Here is an 18,514-nt window from a genome sequence, read left to right as displayed (position 1 = left end):
GTTTTATTTTCAGCCTTCCTCACGCTGAAGGCTGTCTGGAAAATATAACAAAAATCTGTGCTAGTGGTGAAAGCAAGATACAGGAGTCACCCGTCGATTCACACACCAGATGGCCATATGTATTTCCCTGTTGTGAGCATCCTTGTGATGATCATAACTCATTAGCTAATATTCGGTCAGTTTGTCAATCTAGCCCCACACTAGTCGAGGTAAACAGTCAAGTAGTCATTTATATCCCATTTTAAACCATTGGCACATTTTCTCCTATTCCAGTGTGATACTTCATACTCATTGCCAAAGAGTATGGCTACTACTCTCACGCCCTTTTCAGCTGCGGTGCACATGGACACACCCCCTTTTCACATGAAATATTCAGGAATCGGAAACCACCAATGTGAAACCATATGGAATAAAATGTGCTGAGGCTGCACCATCAACTACTCTGTGTTGGCTTTTCAGTAAAACAAAAAGCAATGTCAGACAGTACTGTGTCAACTAGACATCTGTCTCAATTAACAATCTATCACTATCTCTGTCTGTCTGCCTGGCTGCCCATCTGTCTGTATCTACTTGCCTGCCTGTCCGTCCGTCTTCCTGCCTGGTTGTCTGTCTGTCTACAAGATCAGATCTGGCCATTTATCTCTGAATTTCCTCATTTTATCCCACTTGATATGCACTCTGTGTCTTGTCATGACGGGCAGGGACACCAGAGAGACATCATCATTGTAGTCCCGCAACAACATTATCCCGGTAGCTACACATCATAACAGGCGGTGTGTGCGGTACGATAAAACAACCAATATAGTGCTTTTCTTTAAGCTTCTTTGAACAACCGATAAAACAGATTCCTCCGAGGATACATTGAGTACATCCCTGAGAGCAACGCATGCTTCCATCGCTGACCCCAGCACTCTCTCAGGAGAGCATCCTCTTGATACAAGGGATATGACAGTTTGCACTTCTGGAAATATTGATCACAGCTTGGAGTGAGATGATCGGAACATGACGTATGATTTCATTATCATAGATTTTTCTCACACACACACACACACACACATAAAAAAGCATGCACATATGCACAGTGCAGGTTGACGTTAAATTGACGTGAGTCTTGTCCTGGAGGCAGAACTGAGCGATTTCCCCGAGATAGGCCAGCTGCAAAGTCAAAAGTGGCTGTATTGTAAACATTTATGAAAACAAAAATGAGCTTTTTGGTCTTAATTTAATTTTAGGGCTTTGCATTAGGGTTAGCAGTGTGTTTAGGGTTAAAGTATGATTATATTACTTTTCTGGCTGTGCTAGTTAGTGACCACTCTGGAGAGCTGCCTCCAGAACAAGAAAAACGCTAACCTGCATATGCAGTACACACACACGCTCTCTCTCTCCTATCTCTGTACTCGATACCATCTACTGTATCTTGCCTATGCTCCTCTGTACCATCACTCATTCATATATCCTTATGTACATATTCTTTATCCCCTTACACTGTGTATAAGACAGTAGTTTTGGAATTGTTAGTTAGATTACTTGTTGGTTATTACTGCATTGTCGGAACTAGAAGCACAACCATTTCGCTACACTCGCATTAACATCTGCTAACCATGTGTATGTGACAAATAAAATTTGATTTGATCTCCCTGCCATGTTCATTCCCTCAGACAGTCAACTCCAGCAGCACCTCATTAGCTGTGACTTTTGACAGTGGCTCTCAGTATCGGAGCGTGTCTGGATCGCCAGTGAGGGGGGGAGTTGAGAGTCTAGTCATTGTGTCAGGATTACTCATAGCTGGGGGCCTATATCTATGAGGATCGCTCAACAGTCTCCAAGAATATTCATGCATGTACACAACACCGTGTGGATTATATGCCTTTATGCCAAAAGGTAACTCCGCTGCCTGTTCAACTATCAATGAGGATTCAACAGCTGTTCATCGTTTAGTCGGTCCAAAGGCGATGAAGGAATGCTGTTTTGGAATCACTCAGTCCCGGCTCTGGATGGGAACACCTTGTGTCCATGGCCATGCAAATCCGGAGGCCAAGTTATAAATTAAGCCAGTCAACTGTTCTGCGTCCATACACGGTCCAACTCCAACAACTGTTGTCAGGGGGAGAGAGAGGGAAGAGGACAGAGACAGAGGGAGAGGGAAGAGAGAAGAGAACTGAGACGGTGAAAGAGAAGAAGACTGAAAGAGAGAGAGAAGGAAGAGGACTGCGAGAGAGAACAGAGGGGGCTGTATTGGAAAGGAAATGATTGTAAAATGACTTTATTTAGGGATTTTTTCTGTTTTTTCTTTCAAAAGCTGTCTTTTCCTTTCACGCGATGCCACACAAAGCCATAATGACACAGCGTGGCTTTGAACCCCCATTCTGTCTCTATTTATAAACCACTGGCTCCGGTCGCCTCAGAATCAACACTCTGTCAGGCAGCAGCAGGGAACTGAGTAATCCAACTGCACGCTGAGGACGCTGGGAAGGGTTAACCCCTTCCTGGTACCTCAAGAGACATGCTGGAGGAAGTAGGGCAGGCGTTCTGCCCAGGGCTAGACAGGTACAGGGACATTCACCACAGTTATCACAGATGGAAATAGTATCTAGCTTGTTTGACTTACTACTCACATCTCAATGAAATATTTCCACTACCTAACCACAGCTGTAGTAGTAAGGAGTTTATTTTATTTTAATTTTTTATTTCATTTCACCTTTATTTAACCAGGTAGGCTAGTTGAGAACAAGTTCTCATTTGCAACTGTGACCTGGCCAAGATAAAGCATAGCTGTAACGGTTTTCTAGGTGTGAAGGAGAGTCGGACCAAAATGCAGCGTGTAGATTGCGATCCATAATTTAATAAACAAACGTAACACGAATCTAAATACAAACACTACAAAAACAATAAACGTAACGAAAACCGAAACAGCCTATACTTGTGTAACCTAACACATAGACAGAAACAAGGACACTAAAGGACAACGACACATAGGACAATCACCCACGCCAAACTCAAAGAATATGGCTGCCTAAATATGGTTCCCAATCAGAGACAACGATAAACACCTGCCTCTGATTGAGAACCACTCCAGACAGACAGACTTTGCTAGATAACCCCACTAGCTACAATCCCAATACATACACACCAAAACCCCAAGACAAAACACACCACAATACAAAAACCCCATGCCACACCCTGGCCTGACCCAATACATGAAGAAAAACACAAAATACTTAGACCAGGGCGTGACAGAACCCCCCCTAAGGTGCGGACTCCCGAACGCACCTCAAAACAATAGGGAGGGTCCGGGTGGGCGTCTGTCCATGGTGGCGGCTCCGGCGCGGGACGTGGAACCCACTCAGTCAATGTCTTAGTCCCCTCTCCTCGCGTCCCTGGATAGTCCACCCTCGCCGCCGACCATGGCCTAGTAGTCCTCACCCAGAAACCCACTGGACTGAGGAGCAGATCGGGACTGAGGGGAAGCTTGGGAGTGAGAGGAAGCTCGGGAGTGAGAGAAAGCTCGGGAGTGAGAGAAAGCTTGGGAGTGAGAGAAAGCTCGGGAGTGAGAGAAAGCTCAGGCAGGTAGATGGATCTACCAGATCCTGGCTGGCTGGCGGTTTCAGCAGATCCTAGCCGACTGGCGGATCCTGGCGGATCCTGGCTGACTGGCGGATCCTGGCTGACTGGCGGATCTTGGCTGACTGGCGGATCTGGAAGAGTCTGGCTGACTGGCGGATCTGGAAGAGTCTGGCTGATCTGGAAGAGTCTGGATCTGGAAGAGTCTGGATCTGGAAGAGTCTGGCTGACTGGCGGATCTGGAAGAGTCTGGCTGACTGGCGGATCTGGAAGAGTCTGGCGGATCTGGAAGAGTCTGGCGGATCTGGAAGAGTCTGGCGGATCTGGAAGAGTCTCCTGGCTGACTGGCGGATCTGGAAGATCTGGAAGAGTCTGGCTGACTGGCGGATCTGGAAGAGTCTGGCTGACTGGCGGATCTGGAAGAGTCTGGCGGATCTGGAAGAGTCTGGCGGATCTGGAAGAGTCTGGCGGATCTGGAAGAGTCTGGCCGACTGGCGGATCCTGGCAGACTGAAAGATCTGGCTGCTCCACGCTGACTGGCGGCTCTGGCTGCTCCATGTAGGCTGACAGCTCTGGCGGCTTCTTACAGACTGGCAGCTCTGGCGGCTCCTTGCAGACTGGCAGCTCCTTGCAGACTGGCGGCTCCTTGCAGACTGGCGGCTCCGTGCAGACTGGCGGCTCCGTGCAGACTGGCGGCTCCGTGCAGACTGGCGGCTCCGTGCAGACTGGCGGCTCCGTGCAGACTGGCGGCTCCGTGCAGACTGGCGGCTCCTTGCAGACTGGCGGCTCCGTGCAGACTGACAGCTCCGTGCAGACTGACAGCTCCGTGCAGACTGACAGCTCCTTGCAGACTGACAGCTCTGGCTGCTCCATGCAGGCTGACAGCTCTGGCTGCTCCATGTAGGCTGACAGCTCTGGCTGCTCCATGCAGGCTGACAGCTCTGGCTGCTCCATGCAGGCTGACAGCTCTGGCTGCTCCATGCAGACTGACAGCTCTGGCTGCTCCATGCCGGCTGGCAGCTCTGGCTTCTCCATGCAGGCTGGCAGCTCTGGCTGCTCTATGCAGGCTGGCAGCTCTCTCTGAGACTCCGGCAGCGCAGGAGAGGAGAGAGGCTCTGGCTGTGCTGAACAGGCGGGAGACTCCAGCAGCGCTGTAGAGGAGAAAGGCTCTGGCAGCGCTGGAGAGGCGAGGCGCACTGTAGGCCTGATGCGTGGTGCTGGTACTGGTGGTACTGAACCGAGAACACGCACAGGAAGCCTGGTGCGGGGAGCTGCTACCGGAGGGCTGGAGTGTGGAGGTGGCACAGGATGGGCTAGACCGTGAAGGCGTACTGGAGATCTCGAGAGCAGTGCTGGCACAGGACGTGCAAGGCTAGGGATGTGCACAGGAGGCCTGGTGCGTGAGGCTGGCACCAACTTCAACAGCCGACTTACACGCACCTCAGGACGAGTATGGAGCGCTAACCCAGGTGCCATCAAATCCCCGACACGTTCCGTCGGGTGAATTCCATGCAAAAAGCACCAACACAGCAACTCCCTCATTTCTCTCTCCTCCAATTTCCCCATTAACTCCTTCACAGTCTCTGTTTCGCTCACCTCCAACACCGGCTCTGGTTCTGGTCTCCTCCTTGGCTCCTCACGATAAACAGGGAGAGTTGGCTCAGGTCTGACTCCTGACTCTGCCACACTCTCCCTGAGCCCCCCAATAAATTTTTGGGGCTGACTCTCGGGCTTCCTTCCGAGTCGCCGTGCTGCCTCCTCATACCGGCGCCTCTCCGCTTTCGCCGCCTCCAGTTCTTCTTTGGGGCGGCGATATCCTCCAGGCTGAGCCCAGGGTCCTTCTCCGTTTAGGATTTCCTCCCATGTCCAGAAATCCTTATAGCGCATCTCCTCTTTGGGCTGCTCCTGCCTGTTGACACACTGCTTGGTCCGTTGGTGGTGGGTGATTCTGTAATGGTTTTCTAGGTGTGAAGGAGAGTCGGACCAAAATGCAGCGTGTAGATTGCGATCCATAAATTAATAAACAAACGTAACACGAATCTAAATACAAACACTACAAAAACAATAAACGTAACAAAAACCGAAACAGCCTATACTTGTGTAACCTAACACATAGACAGGAACAAGGACACTAAGGACAACGACACATAGGACAATCACCCACGCCAAACTCAAAGAATATGGCCGCCTAAATATGGTTCCCAATCAGAGACAACGATAAACACCTGCCTCTGATTGAGAACCACTCCAGACAGCCATAGACTTTGCTAGATAACCCCACTAGCTACAATCCCAATACATACACACCACAATACAAAAACCCCATGCCACACCCTGGCCTGACCCAATACATGAAGAAAAACACAAAATACTTAGACCAGGGCGTGACAATAGCAGTGTGAACTAATTTCAGTTAATTGCAAATGGCTGCTTATGGATGGAATCCCAAAACTCCTTTTTAAAATACCTTAACTTATTTAGATAGATGGAAAACCGTGGTGGTTTTGTGGTCATCTAGGACCCCCATGAGACGTAAAACTGCAAAGGAATAGTCTGAAAAATAGCTGAACAAAACCAGAATCAAATTGTGTCAGTCATTTAGCATAGAATGGGCTGGGCTGTTCCAGGGTCAGTCTTTAGACAGTAAAACCCATTCAAAGTCCCCAGACACCACTGCGCTGAGGTCAGTTTTATTGATCCCCAATACGATGGACAGAGCCGTAGTCCATGTTCCCGTGGGTCCCATACACATCCAGCTGATCACAGAAGAACTCAGTGCTCCTCTCTCTGCATGAATTGGGTAGAGAGTCCAGTATCGACCAGGACCCAGACTGTATTAATAGATCCCGGAGTGAGTGTATTCGATCAACCTGTCCCTTGGTCTTTCCACATCATTACCTCAGTGACTCAGTAGCAATGTCTGTTGAACCATCATCATCATGACCCCAAGACCCACCTGTCAATCATCTGTTATGAATGTAGAGTAACGGAAGTCACGCTGCTCTAAAGTTTCCTGTCCTTGTCCTTCATTGACCATTGATTGAAGTTGGAGGTGTTTTCACGACAGAGCTCCAGTGACATTGTGATGTCTAGCCATCCTCTTCGCCTTCATGTCAATCATCTCCATCTTGAAAGTTGAGTAATGGTCTTCTGTCATATGAATTAGAACTCGTCAAACTCGTTGAGCGTCATTGAGACCTGTCAGTTCTGTTAACCTAATTCTTCCTCCGTCCTCCTCCCTATCGTCATCACCATCGATGTTATAACCACGGTGACTTACACGAATTCCACGGAGCCTTGCATTATTCGTGAGCTGTGGCAGATTACACCGTGGATGATGAATTATACAGCATGGCCTATCTCTCATACTTCCTTTCTTTCCCTCCTCTTTCCTCTCTTCTTTCTTCCCCCCTTTTGTCTTGACCTTATTTATACCCCCTCCCCTACACTCTTCCCCATTTCTTCTCCTCCTCTTACTCCAGCCCCTCTCTTTTTCCAGCCCTCCGGCGTGATGGAGTCCTCGGACGAGGAGACACTGAGTGAGCGCTCCTGCATTAGCGAGAGGAGCGAGCGGTCTTTGCGTAGCGAGCGCTCGGGGGGCTCCCTGTCCCCCTGCCTGTCCGGGCCCCAGGGCCCCCCTGGGGACACCCTACCTTGGAACCGACCGTCCAGACACGAGAGAGGAGAGAGGAGGAAGAGGAAGACCCACGACTCGGTGCTGGACCCGGCGGAGAGGGCGGTGGTGCGTGTTGCTGGTAAGACGTTCTGGTCAATGTATACTCTTGCAACACTCAACTGGAAATGGCAGGGTATACATGCAGAGATGGGAACTGATAATGGTCCTCCTTCAGTGGGGGAAGACTGGAGACAAACGCGTGGCAATGGTTTTCATTATAACCTCAACATTTTATTACACATGGGAATGTTGTCAGGTTTAATCTTGATCTAATTCAAGAACTAGCTATCTTTGTAATTGTTGTGCTGTACTGGAGGGAGTTTGGAGGATGTGGCTAGGATGTATATCTCTCCATCCCACTTTACCCTCATGGATGTGGGCTGGGAGTGCATTGTACTAGCCTTGGGTGGAAAAAACATATATCATAGCAGTTCTCCAATTAGCAGCAACTAGGCATATATATTTTGTTAATGCCGTATACTTTCACTAAAGGTGTGTGATACCGCTCCAAAGATATCTGCCAGGTTTATGGCTTGAGGATTTAAAAAAACACTTTTCATCAGTGAACCTGTCATTGTTCCAGCTTGGGTTTTATGAGAGAGTAGAGTGTTTGTGATGAGCGACTGAGACACAGAGAACAAAGAATGGTTATGTATGCTGCGGTCGTTTCCTCAGGCATGCAAGCTGCTCTTCGCCTGCTATTTCTGCTAACTTCATTGCTCTTTACAAACACAATCAGTGTCCCACTGGGCACAGACGTCAATTCAACGTCTATTCCACATTGGTTCAACGTAATTTCACAACGTTTTCACCAAGTGTGTGCCCAGTGGGGTTGTCGTCCACTAAAATAGATGCATACAAAAGAGATGGATTGATCTGGTGTGTAACAGAATCTAGTCGACTCCTGATAACTGTTGTGAATCATGCACTTAAGCAGCGAACATGCAGATATCCAGACTGAGGAATCAACATTTAATTTAAATTGAACTTAGGACTGGTGAACTGCAATCCACTTAAACAAACCATTTGAACACTTAAACCGGTTGCACTTACCGTGCATTCTGAAAGTATTCTGACCCCTTGATGTTTTCCACGTTTTGTTAATTGTTTTTCCTCATCAATTTACACACAATACCCCATATTGACAAAGCAAAAACAGATTTGTACATTTCTTTTGCAAATTTTTGCAAAAAGTAAAAAAACAGAGATACCTTATTTACGTAAGTATACAACTTTATTGGGAGTCCACCTGTGGTAAATTCAATTGATTAGGCATGATTTGGAAAGGCCTGTCTGTATGAGGTCCCACAGTTGACAGTGCATTTCAGAGCAGAAATCAAGCCATGAGGTCGAAGGAAGCTCCTGGACAGGATTGTGTCGAGGAACAGATCTGCGAAGGGTACCAAAACATTTCTGCAGCAGTGAAGGTCCCCAAGAGCATGATAGCCTCCATCAAACAGAAGATGTTTGGAACCATCAAGACTCTTCCTAGAGCTGGCCGCCCGGCCAAACTGAGAAATTGGGGGAGAAGGGCCTTGGTCAGGGAGGTGACCAAGACCCCGATGGTCACCCTGCCAGAGCTCCCAAGTTCCTCTGTGGAGATGGGAAAACCTTCCAGAAGGACAACATCTCTGCAGCACTCCACCATTCGGGCCTTTATGGGAGAGTAGCCAGATGGAAGCCACTCCTTAGTAAAAGGCACGACAGCCCACTTGGAGTTTGCTAAAAGGCACCTAAAAACTCTCAGACCATGAGAAACAAAATTCTCTGTTCTGATCAAACCAAGATTGAACTCTTTGGCCTGAATGCCAAGCGCCACGTCTGGAGAAAACCTGGCACCATCCCTCCGTTGAAGCATGGTGGTGGCAGCATCACAATGTGAGGATGTTTTTCAGAGGCAGGAACTGGGAGACTTGTCAGGATCGAGGGAAAGATGAACGGAGCAAAGTACAGAGAGATCCTTGATGAAAACCTGCTCCAGAGCGCTCAGGACCTCAGACAGGGGCGAAGGTTCACCTTCCAACAGGACAACAACCCTAAGCACACAACCAAGACAACACAGGAGTGGCTTTGGGATAAGTCTCTGAATGTCCTTAAGTGGCCTAGCTAGAAACTGGACTTGAACCCGATCGAACATCTCTGGAGAGACCTGAAAAAAGCTGTGCGGTGATGCTCCCCATCCAACATGACAGAGCTTGAGAAGATTTGCAGAGAAACTCCGCAAAAACAGGTGTGTGAAGCTTCTAGCGTCATCCCCGAGAAGACTCGATGCTGTAATCGCTGCCAAAGGTGCAACAACAAAGTACTGAGTAAAGGGTCTGAATAATTATGTAATTATTTATTTTTAGTAAATTTGAAAACATTTCTAAAAACCTGTTTTCGCTTCATCATTATGGGGTATTGTGTGTAGATTGATGAGGAAAAAAACAAGGCTGTAATTTAACAAAATCTGTAAAAAGTCAAGGGGTCTGAATACTTTGCGAATGCACTGTAAGTACATTTATCAGGATTCAGCTGTATATACTAACCAGTGTGAAGGAGAGAGGAGGCAGTCAACAAATTCCTGGTCAGAGGTCAAGAAAAAGGAGGGAGGAAGGAGGAGGAGTGTGAGAAAAAAAATGTCAGTCCATTCGTCACGGTTTACATGTGACGCGATGTCAACTGTCATGCTAAAGCTACAAACAGGTCTTTATTTTATAGCCTGTTGGCTTGAATCAGTTGTGACATGCGTTTCCGGTGAGACACCATGTCTCCTTTTTTTGAACCCTTGCTTCTCATTTGAACCCATGTTTTTGAGGTTTCGGACGTACTGGTCAGTTGACAGTTGTGGCCGTCTCCTGGTTCTAAGAGCTGGAATTCACAGGTGTCCTGATGTGTTGTGGTGCCAGCCTGCGTGTGTGTGTGTGTGTGTGTGTGTGTGTGTGTGTGTGTGTGTGTGTGTGTGTGTGTGTGTGTGTGTGTGTGTGTGTGTGTGTGTGTGTGTGTGTGCAAAAGTCTTTCAAGATTGTGTGTGAGTGGGTGGGTAGAGGCAAGGCTGTGTGTGTGTCAGATTGTTGTGGTTTGATGATGAGAGAGAGTTCTTGGCTCGCTGCTGGCAGCAGGACCTTTGACTGACGTCTTGGCTCAAACGTTAAGGCAAAGTTGTTGTGTGGTGGGGTGCAGAATACAGATCTATCATCTTTATTCAAGGAGACCAGGCACTCTTATATTTCCTATTGGTTTTCATTGTTGATGCAACTGAGGATGAGGATGAGGTGAGAATAAATATAAGCAAAACTACATGCTATGGTGACTGTTTCATAATTCTAATATTCTGTATTATTTGGGTTAAATTGAATGAATTTGACCACAATCATTTGACCAACATCTGTTGGAAGCATCAGAAGCAGCTGAGGTTGAGCATCTGCAGGTCACATGGAACATAGGCTACATTTATCACATGAAAGGAACGTTATTTTAAAAACGGTTCAAGAACAAGATCTCCTGCTATTGTGGATAATTTGTCGAGTTCGGAATTATTTCCAGGCAGCTGTCTTGCCTTGAGGGATTTGAATATTTGCTGACTGGTATAGCCTATGTGTAAATGTCGGCTGGAGGCAGAGTGTATCCGGCTGTGTGGATGCAGTGGGGGGAAATGTATTTACACACAGTATGTACTGAGGCCCCAGATATAAGGTGCCTGCATGGAATTGAGGCGTCTAGGCAACTGCCTGCCTGAGCTCTTGCTCAACAAAAATGTCACCAGGCAGCTCAAAGGACATCCCTTAGCCTGGCTCGGCCCTATTCCCCTGTTGCCATGGGGACCTGCACGCACACAGTCTCCCGGTTTCCATGGCTATGAAGGGAGCAGGAAAGACACTGGAAAAGTGAGGGCAAAAGTGAAACAGAGAGAGAGATCGTTTGAATTTAAGTTTGTGAGAAGAAAGACCATTTTTTTGTGGAGGACACAGCGAAAAGTAGAGGGAGGGATAGAATGAACCCAATGAGGAATCCACAATTAAAAGAGAGATTGGACATAGAGGAGGAAGGAGAGCATACAGAGAAAATGGGCAAGCTTCAAAGAGGGGGAGGATGGGAAGAAGAGTAATGATGACATATAAAAAGAGACGTGGGCGAGAGAGTACGTGTGCAGGGGACACAGAGAAAGAGGGAATGGGGAAGTGAGCAATTTGGACCGGGAAAAGGGGAGTTGGAAGGCCACGCTACAAGTCAATTATGTCTGTTACTTAAAACACACGTCAACAGAGGCCCCATACACACGACCTCAGAACACGCTGAGAGCCCAAGCCATATAACTAGGAGTAAAGTGACTAGGCAACAGGATAGATAATAAACAGTAGCAGCAGCGTATCTGATGAGTCCAAATAAGTTAGTGCATAAAGGGTCAGTGCAGATAGTCCCTGTAGCTATTTGGTTATTTCATTATTTAGCTGTCTTCTTTTTATTTCATTTTTATATTTTTTATTTAACCTTTATTTAGGAAAGTCAGCTAAGAACAAATTCTTATGGCTTGGTGGTAGAAGCTGTTCAGGGTCCTGTTGGTTCCAGACTTGGTGCGTCGGTACCGCTTGCCTTGTGATAGCTGTGAGAACAGCTATGACTTGGGTGTCTGGGATATTTGACCATTTTTAGGACCTTTCTCGGACACAAATCAAATCAAAGTTTATTTGTGAAATGTGAAATGCTTACTTACAGGCTCTAACCAACAGTGCAAAAAAGGTATTAGGTGAACAATAGGTAAGTATAGATATAAAAACAACAGTAAAAAGACAGTGAGAAATAACAGTAGCGAGGCTATAACAGTAGTGATGCTTTAACAGTAGCAAGGCTACATACAGACACCGGTTAGTCGGGCTGATTGAGGTAGTATATACATGTAGATATGGTTAAAGTGACTATGCATATATGATAAACAGAGAGTAGCAGTAGCATAAAAGTGGGGTTGGTGGGTGGTGGGTGGCAGGACACAATGCAGATAGCCCAGTTAGCCAATGTGCGGGGACACTGGTTGGTCGGGCCAATTGAGGTAGTATGTACATGAATGATTAGTTAAAGTGACTATGCATATATGATAAACAGAGAGTAGCAGCAGCGTAAAAGAGGGGTTGGGGGGGGGGGCACACAATGCAAATAGTCCGGATAGCCATTTGATTACTTCCTGGTATAGAGGTCCTGGATGGCAGAGAGCTTGGACCCGTGCACACTATTCGCTGTAATGCCTTGTGGTCGGATGCCAAGCAGTTGCCCTACCCACCGGTGATGCAGCCAGTCAAGATGCTCTCAATGGTGCAGCTGTAGAACTTTTTGAGGATCTGAGGGCCCATTCCAAATCATTTCAGTCTCCTGAGGGGGAAGAGGCCTTGTCGTGCCCAGGGTCCTTAGCTTAGATGAGCTTGGAGGGCACTATGGTGTTGAACGCTGACCTGTAGCCAATGAACAGCATTCTCACATAGGTGTTCGTCTTGTACAGTTGGAAGAGGGCAGTGTGGAGTGCAATAGAGATTGCGTCATCTGTGGATCTGTTGGGGCAGTATGCGAATTGGAGTGGGTCTGGGATGATGGTGTTGATGTGTGTGTGTGTGTGTGTGTGTGTGTGTGTGTGTGTGTGTGGTATGTGTGTGTGTGTGAAGGCCACATTCACTGTCTGCACCTAGACTCAGCATGATCCAACAAAGATGACTCAAGCACATTTCATCAGTGCTACTTTTATCACATAGGATCACATAAAAAGTTGTAGTTTGCACTTATGACCACTAGATGGGGATATAATTATTGTGTCACCCTGTAAAGATCCTGGCAGACTTGCCTTGAGGTCGATTTGATTTGTGGGATATCCTGTGTCTTGACTATAGAGCTGGGATGATAAACCGAAAATGATGGGATACGATCACTTATCGCAGGCATTTTGCTGTTATCGTTCATTACGATAAGTAGCCTATACAAGAGAAATGTGACGTTTGAAATGAAACAAGTTTGCTTGTTAATGAGTAATTACAACCATCAAACCAGTAGTAGTAGTTTAATTAAAGGATAATACAAAAAACTGTAGTTTACATTCATGTTTTAAACTTATCGCTCGATTCATCTTTGTGGCATCAAAATTCAAGCAATTCTATATATTTTTCTATATCGCCCAGCTCCTCTTGACCGTCTTAACGGTTTGCTCTTGTTATCTGATGATGGTGAAGAGAGCAATGTTTATGGAGGGAATCTTATTACACCATTTGGGGTGAATCCAAGTTCACATGTAATGATAAAGCTTCTAGAATACCTTTAAGGGTTTATGCTACATGTCTCTGTCTGCCTGTGTGCTTGATCAACCAATGCCAGAGGAAGATTATATAACTGATAACAGTGGTCAAGCCGTCAGTGAATCTTCCGATATACAGTAAAACGGATGTCACATCACCCTTGTTCAGTTCATTCCCATCACTATTACCTCTTCCTCTCTTCTCTATGTCTACTGTATCATACGTTTTGTGTTGGTGGTCCTGTATGTGTGTGTGTGCTGCTGCGGGAGCTAATGGACAGCCAACAACAATGTCTGCTGTCCTACTTTGCTTTTAATATCCAGTCAGAGTGGACTGGACTCTGTGTGTGTGTGTGTGTGTGTGTGTGCTTGCCAGGTTTTAGGGCTGAAAGGCTACACTTTGTGGGTGTGTATGTTCATATCCATACAAAGCGTTCATGACTGTAGATCATTGGATGTGTGTGTGTGTTGGTAAAGAGAGAAGAAGTTGGGGGGGGTGGACCGAAAGAAATGGACAGACATGACTTAGAAGAAATGAAATATCTCCATGGAGATACACTGAATAATTTACCTTTTCTCTCCATTTCTCACTCCCTCTTTGCCTCACTTCCTACATTTTGGGGACAAAATAAGACTGTCATCTTTTCTTATCCCCATCTATTTCGTATTGTTCTTGTATTCCATAATATTCGGACTGAACCAATCAGTTGCGGATGGATTATACAGTTCGTCTTCTTCTACTAGTCATGTCTGTATTAATCACAATACTGAGGAAATGCTGATGATGCATAACAGCCTATGAATTTGGATGAGGTCTGGTTTACGTCAGGCCAGGAAGCACTGTGACAGTACAGTATTGGTCAAGGTAAGGCTGGGCTTGGAGAATCCTCTATGGCAGGTATCCCTCTACTGACATGTGTTTGTCTGGACTTCTGAGATCCCCTTACACCCCAGACGTCTCCTGCCCCGCCCATAGGCCTACTACACACAGCCTCCCATCTTATGGACGTCAGACACAACACACGTCAGTCTCACCTGTCTAGGTTGCCATTGATTGATTATACTATGCTATGGATGTTATGGATCTTTATCACCCTGAGATGATATGAGACTATGGATCCAGCCTGTTGATATCTACTAGGGCTGTCTTTGTTGACTTGAAAGTCGTCTGTTCTTTTGACTAATTAATTGGTCGACATTTTTAGACATGTATTTTTTCAACTATATGCATTGAGCTTGTCTGATGCTTTAAGCTTACTGTTTGATGTAATACGACACACAAGACACAAGAGGGAACCAGAGATCTAGGTAACCAGAATATATATTTTTTTACCTGACCCAACATTCTCCTCCCGCTCCTGCTAGTTTTATCAGATTCTGACGTTACTCTCTGGTAATAGGCTAGAGGAGGAGTTGGCAACATTTCTCATGTGGAATGCCCATTTATTTGACCATTATTACCAATCTGCGTGCCAGTTATGGTTTTCATATGCACATTGTGGAACAGTTTAATTTCATTTATTATAAAGTCTTCATATCTCAAAATCATTGACATGTGGTTAATCAAATGTATATCCAAATCTAAATGAAAATGGTACACACCTAAAAACGTACTTTTATTGCCATTGCCAACGATGTAAAAAAAGCCTACATTAAACCAACAAATAAAAACATTGCAGCCTGCAGGTCCACTCTAAATAAAAAATAAAAAGGTTCCTGGAGTATCCTTTACGGGTTCTTCAATTATAAACTGTGGGGGAACCCCTATAAGTTCTTTGAAGAACCCTTTTAAAGGGTTCTTAAAAGAACCCCTTTTAATGGATCATTGAAGAACCTTATACAGTATATGTATATACACACTTTTTCCCCTTTTTCTCCCAAATTTTGTGATATCCAATTAGTAGTTTCAGTCTTGTCCCATTGCTGCAACTCCCCTACGGACTCGGGAGAGGCAAAGGTCGAGAGCCATGCATCCCTGCCAAGCAGCACTGCTTCTTGACACACTGCTCGTGTAACCCGGAAGCCACCCGCACCAATGTGTCGGAGGAAACACAGTCCAGCTGGCGACAGAAGTCAGCTTGCAGGCACCTGGCTCGCCACAAGGAATCGCTAGAGCGCGATGGGACAAGGGAATCCCTCCCCTAACCGGGACGACGCTGGGCCAATTGTGCGCCGCCTCATGGGTCTCCCGGTCACGGCCGGCTGTGACACTGCCTGGGTTCGAACCCGGGTTTGTAGTGATGTCGCCTTAGACCGCTACACCACTCGGGAGGCCCAAATAATCTTTTGAAGAACCTTTTGGGGTTAATTTTTGAACCACCCCCCTTCTCATATTATAATTAGTAGTAATAATACGCATAACAATAACACAATATTTTAGTTGTCAGTGTTTATTGTGATTTTAGTGGCAAATGTTCGCCGTATCAATTTTTTTGTGTTAATGTTCTCCGTATCCATATCCAGAATGATTTTGCAGTGCATGGTGATCGAACATGTTTCCTGTTAAATTCATCAGAGGTGTAGGGAGGGTGAAGTCTGTGAATCCCCCAAAAAGAGTAATTATACAGATGATTAACAAAACATGCATACGACAGTATTCATACCTTGGTTTTTGTGGTAAATGTGAATGAAAAAACTGTTTTGATAATGGTTTTCATACGCACATCTTGTCCATAATGTAGAGGCCTGTGGGATATTCATTGAAGAGGTAAGGGAGGAAGCTGGTGCATGTGATCTGCATAACATACCAATACCAATTGACATACCTTTGTGTGCCTCCTCGTCTGTATACCTACAGACACAAAAGTGAGCAGTTCAGTCATCTGCACCCAATACAGCTAGCAGTCAACATATTCTTATAGCCCACATATTCTTACCTCTTTGTTGATTGATATCCATTAAATTGTGTCAATTTTCTGTTTTAGAAAGTTTTGCACAAATATGAAAAGATAGATGGTATCATTATAAAACAATATGAATGTAGATCATATATGGGACAAACCTTACCTAAAATTGAGGAGATCTTTACATTTTTCAGTTAAGTGCCTGCACCTGCTGTCCTTTCAAATACAAATTCAAATGTTTCAGTTGGGCAGTTAGGTTCCTGCAAGAACCCCCACCAAATAAGGAGGTTCCTTGATGAACCCCACCTCCTATGGGGTTCTTGGAACAACCTTTTGGGGGCAATTTTCAGTGCCAACAACCTCAAGGTTTTGTGAAGAACTTTGAGGATCTGAGAAGAACCCTTGTTGAACCCCTAATTTTTAGAGTGCAGCTGTAGGCTGTTTGCTCAAGGAATAAGTAGCCGTGCTTGACTTGGGCAGGAGCTCACTGGCGCTGAGTACCGGTACCTCATGTTCTACTGCTTGAGCTCCGGTTCCTCTTATAGAATATTAGCTCAAAAGTATTGTGGAGCTCCTACACCTAAATATAACACCAGTACCAGCACCCAAAATGAGTACCGGAACCTATTTCAGTCCAAGTCAAGCACTGATAAGAAGTCATCTGGTAGGCCTATTTTATGACGTTTCCACTGGATCAGAGTATGACGTTATCTCCCTTTCACACTGACTGGTTATCGAAAGGGAGAGAGCTGGAAAGATTTTTGAGATACGTTGATGAACAAACTACTTTCATTCTCAATGGATGTAAAAACACGACTTCGTTTGAAGTGAAGAAAACATTACTTTGAGAAGCTCCACCGCTCATTAGTGGTGGTGCGTCAAGCCAATCAGAAATACTATCAGGTCCCCTAATTGGGCACATTTAATATGCCTACATTTGCTCGCAGGCCAGGTGGCCTAAAGGCCTACTTCTAAGTGTAATCAGGTGCAAGTCCTTACTCAACATTGACAGGAGCGCTCCAAACAAAAGACAATGACTAAATTGAATTGACAAAACTCGTAAATGGAATGAAATAAACCATAGGTTGCACAGGTTGTGCGCTCTGCGAACAATGTGTCTACTCCAACAATGAGAACCGTAAAAGACTGGAATAATAATATATTGATTGCATGAACATAAATTACCGTAACCAAACAAAAATTGTAGATTCGAAATTATAGGAATAAATGGTAAATGTACTACTGGTGATATATGTAATGGGGAATTGATATACAACAACAAACTAACAGAAGTAATTCACACAATAATTATTATTGAATTATTATTTTATGAAACAATGAATGTCCACAAATTGGCAGGAGAGAGTGCATTCTGGAGAGAGAAGTGCATTGTGCATCTGGGTGCTGCATGGTCAATATGACATCTCCATTGGACATGCAGCATTTCAGGTGATATGGCCTCTGCAGAAGTCAGGGCATTGATACTTCTACGGCTTCGCGGAGCAGTGCAAAGCTGTTGTGATAGAAGCCGTCAAGGAAGTGAGTTGATGTTCATACAGGATATACTGCCCCCACCTACCGTCAACCAATCATGTCAATACGGAGCTAGACAGAGACATTTGGGAGGCGCGCGGTGATGCGGTACGGAGCTCAATTTGGACTCTGCATGCCTCTGGAGACTCCGCAACACCTACTCATTCCAGGGTTTTCTTTTTTTTAAACTATTTTCTACGTTGTAGAATAATAGTGAAGACATCAAACCTATGAAATAACAGATATGGAATCATGTAGTAACCAAAAAAGTGTTAAACAAATTAAAATATATTTTATTTTTGAGATTCTTCAAAGTAGCCACCCTTTGCCTTGATGACAGCTTTGCACACTCTTGGCATTCTCTCAACCAGCTTCATGAGGTAGTCACCTGGAATGCATTTCAATTAACAGGTGTGCCTTCTTAATTTGTGTAAATATCTTTCCTTCTTAGTGCGTTTGAGTCAATCAGTTGTGTTGTGACAAGGTAGGGGGTATACAGAAGATTTGGTAAAAGACCAAGTCCATATTATGGCAAGAACAGCTCGAATAAGCAAAGAGAAACAACAGTCTATCATTACTTTAAGACATGAAGGTCAGTCAATACAGAAAATGTCAAGAACTTTGAAAGTTTCTTCAAGTGCAGTCGCAAAT

The 18,514-nt window shown here is 45.4% G+C and overlaps 1 protein-coding gene and 1 long non-coding RNA gene across 10 annotated transcripts in view; one reads left to right on the top strand and one right to left on the bottom strand.

The window, feature by feature from the left end:
• LOC112229351 (microtubule-actin cross-linking factor 1-like) overlaps window positions 1-18,514 on the top strand; it is a 262,375-nt gene that overhangs the window by 1,194 nt on the left and 242,667 nt on the right. For all 9 annotated transcript variants that reach the window (XM_042310211.1, XM_042310210.1, XM_042310220.1 and 6 more), the window contains exon 2: window positions 7,044-7,316. In XM_042310211.1, the coding sequence (XP_042166145.1) occupies window positions 7,073-7,316 (244 nt within the window). In that variant the 5' untranslated portion in view covers window positions 7,044-7,072. The remainder of the gene's footprint in view (window positions 1-7,043; window positions 7,317-18,514) is intronic.
• Window positions 15,724-16,280, bottom strand: LOC121841498. The gene is made up of 3 exons (XR_006080514.1): window positions 16,253-16,280; window positions 16,151-16,172; window positions 15,724-16,022 (listed from the first exon to the last, which is right to left on the bottom strand). It is a non-coding gene; the product is annotated as an uncharacterized LOC121841498 (long non-coding RNA).

Source organism: Oncorhynchus tshawytscha, linkage group LG31, assembly GCF_018296145.1.
Source record: "Oncorhynchus tshawytscha isolate Ot180627B linkage group LG31, Otsh_v2.0, whole genome shotgun sequence".
Lineage (NCBI taxonomy): Eukaryota > Metazoa > Chordata > Actinopteri > Salmoniformes > Salmonidae > Oncorhynchus > Oncorhynchus tshawytscha.
This window is presented reverse-complemented; position numbering and strand designations above follow the sequence as displayed.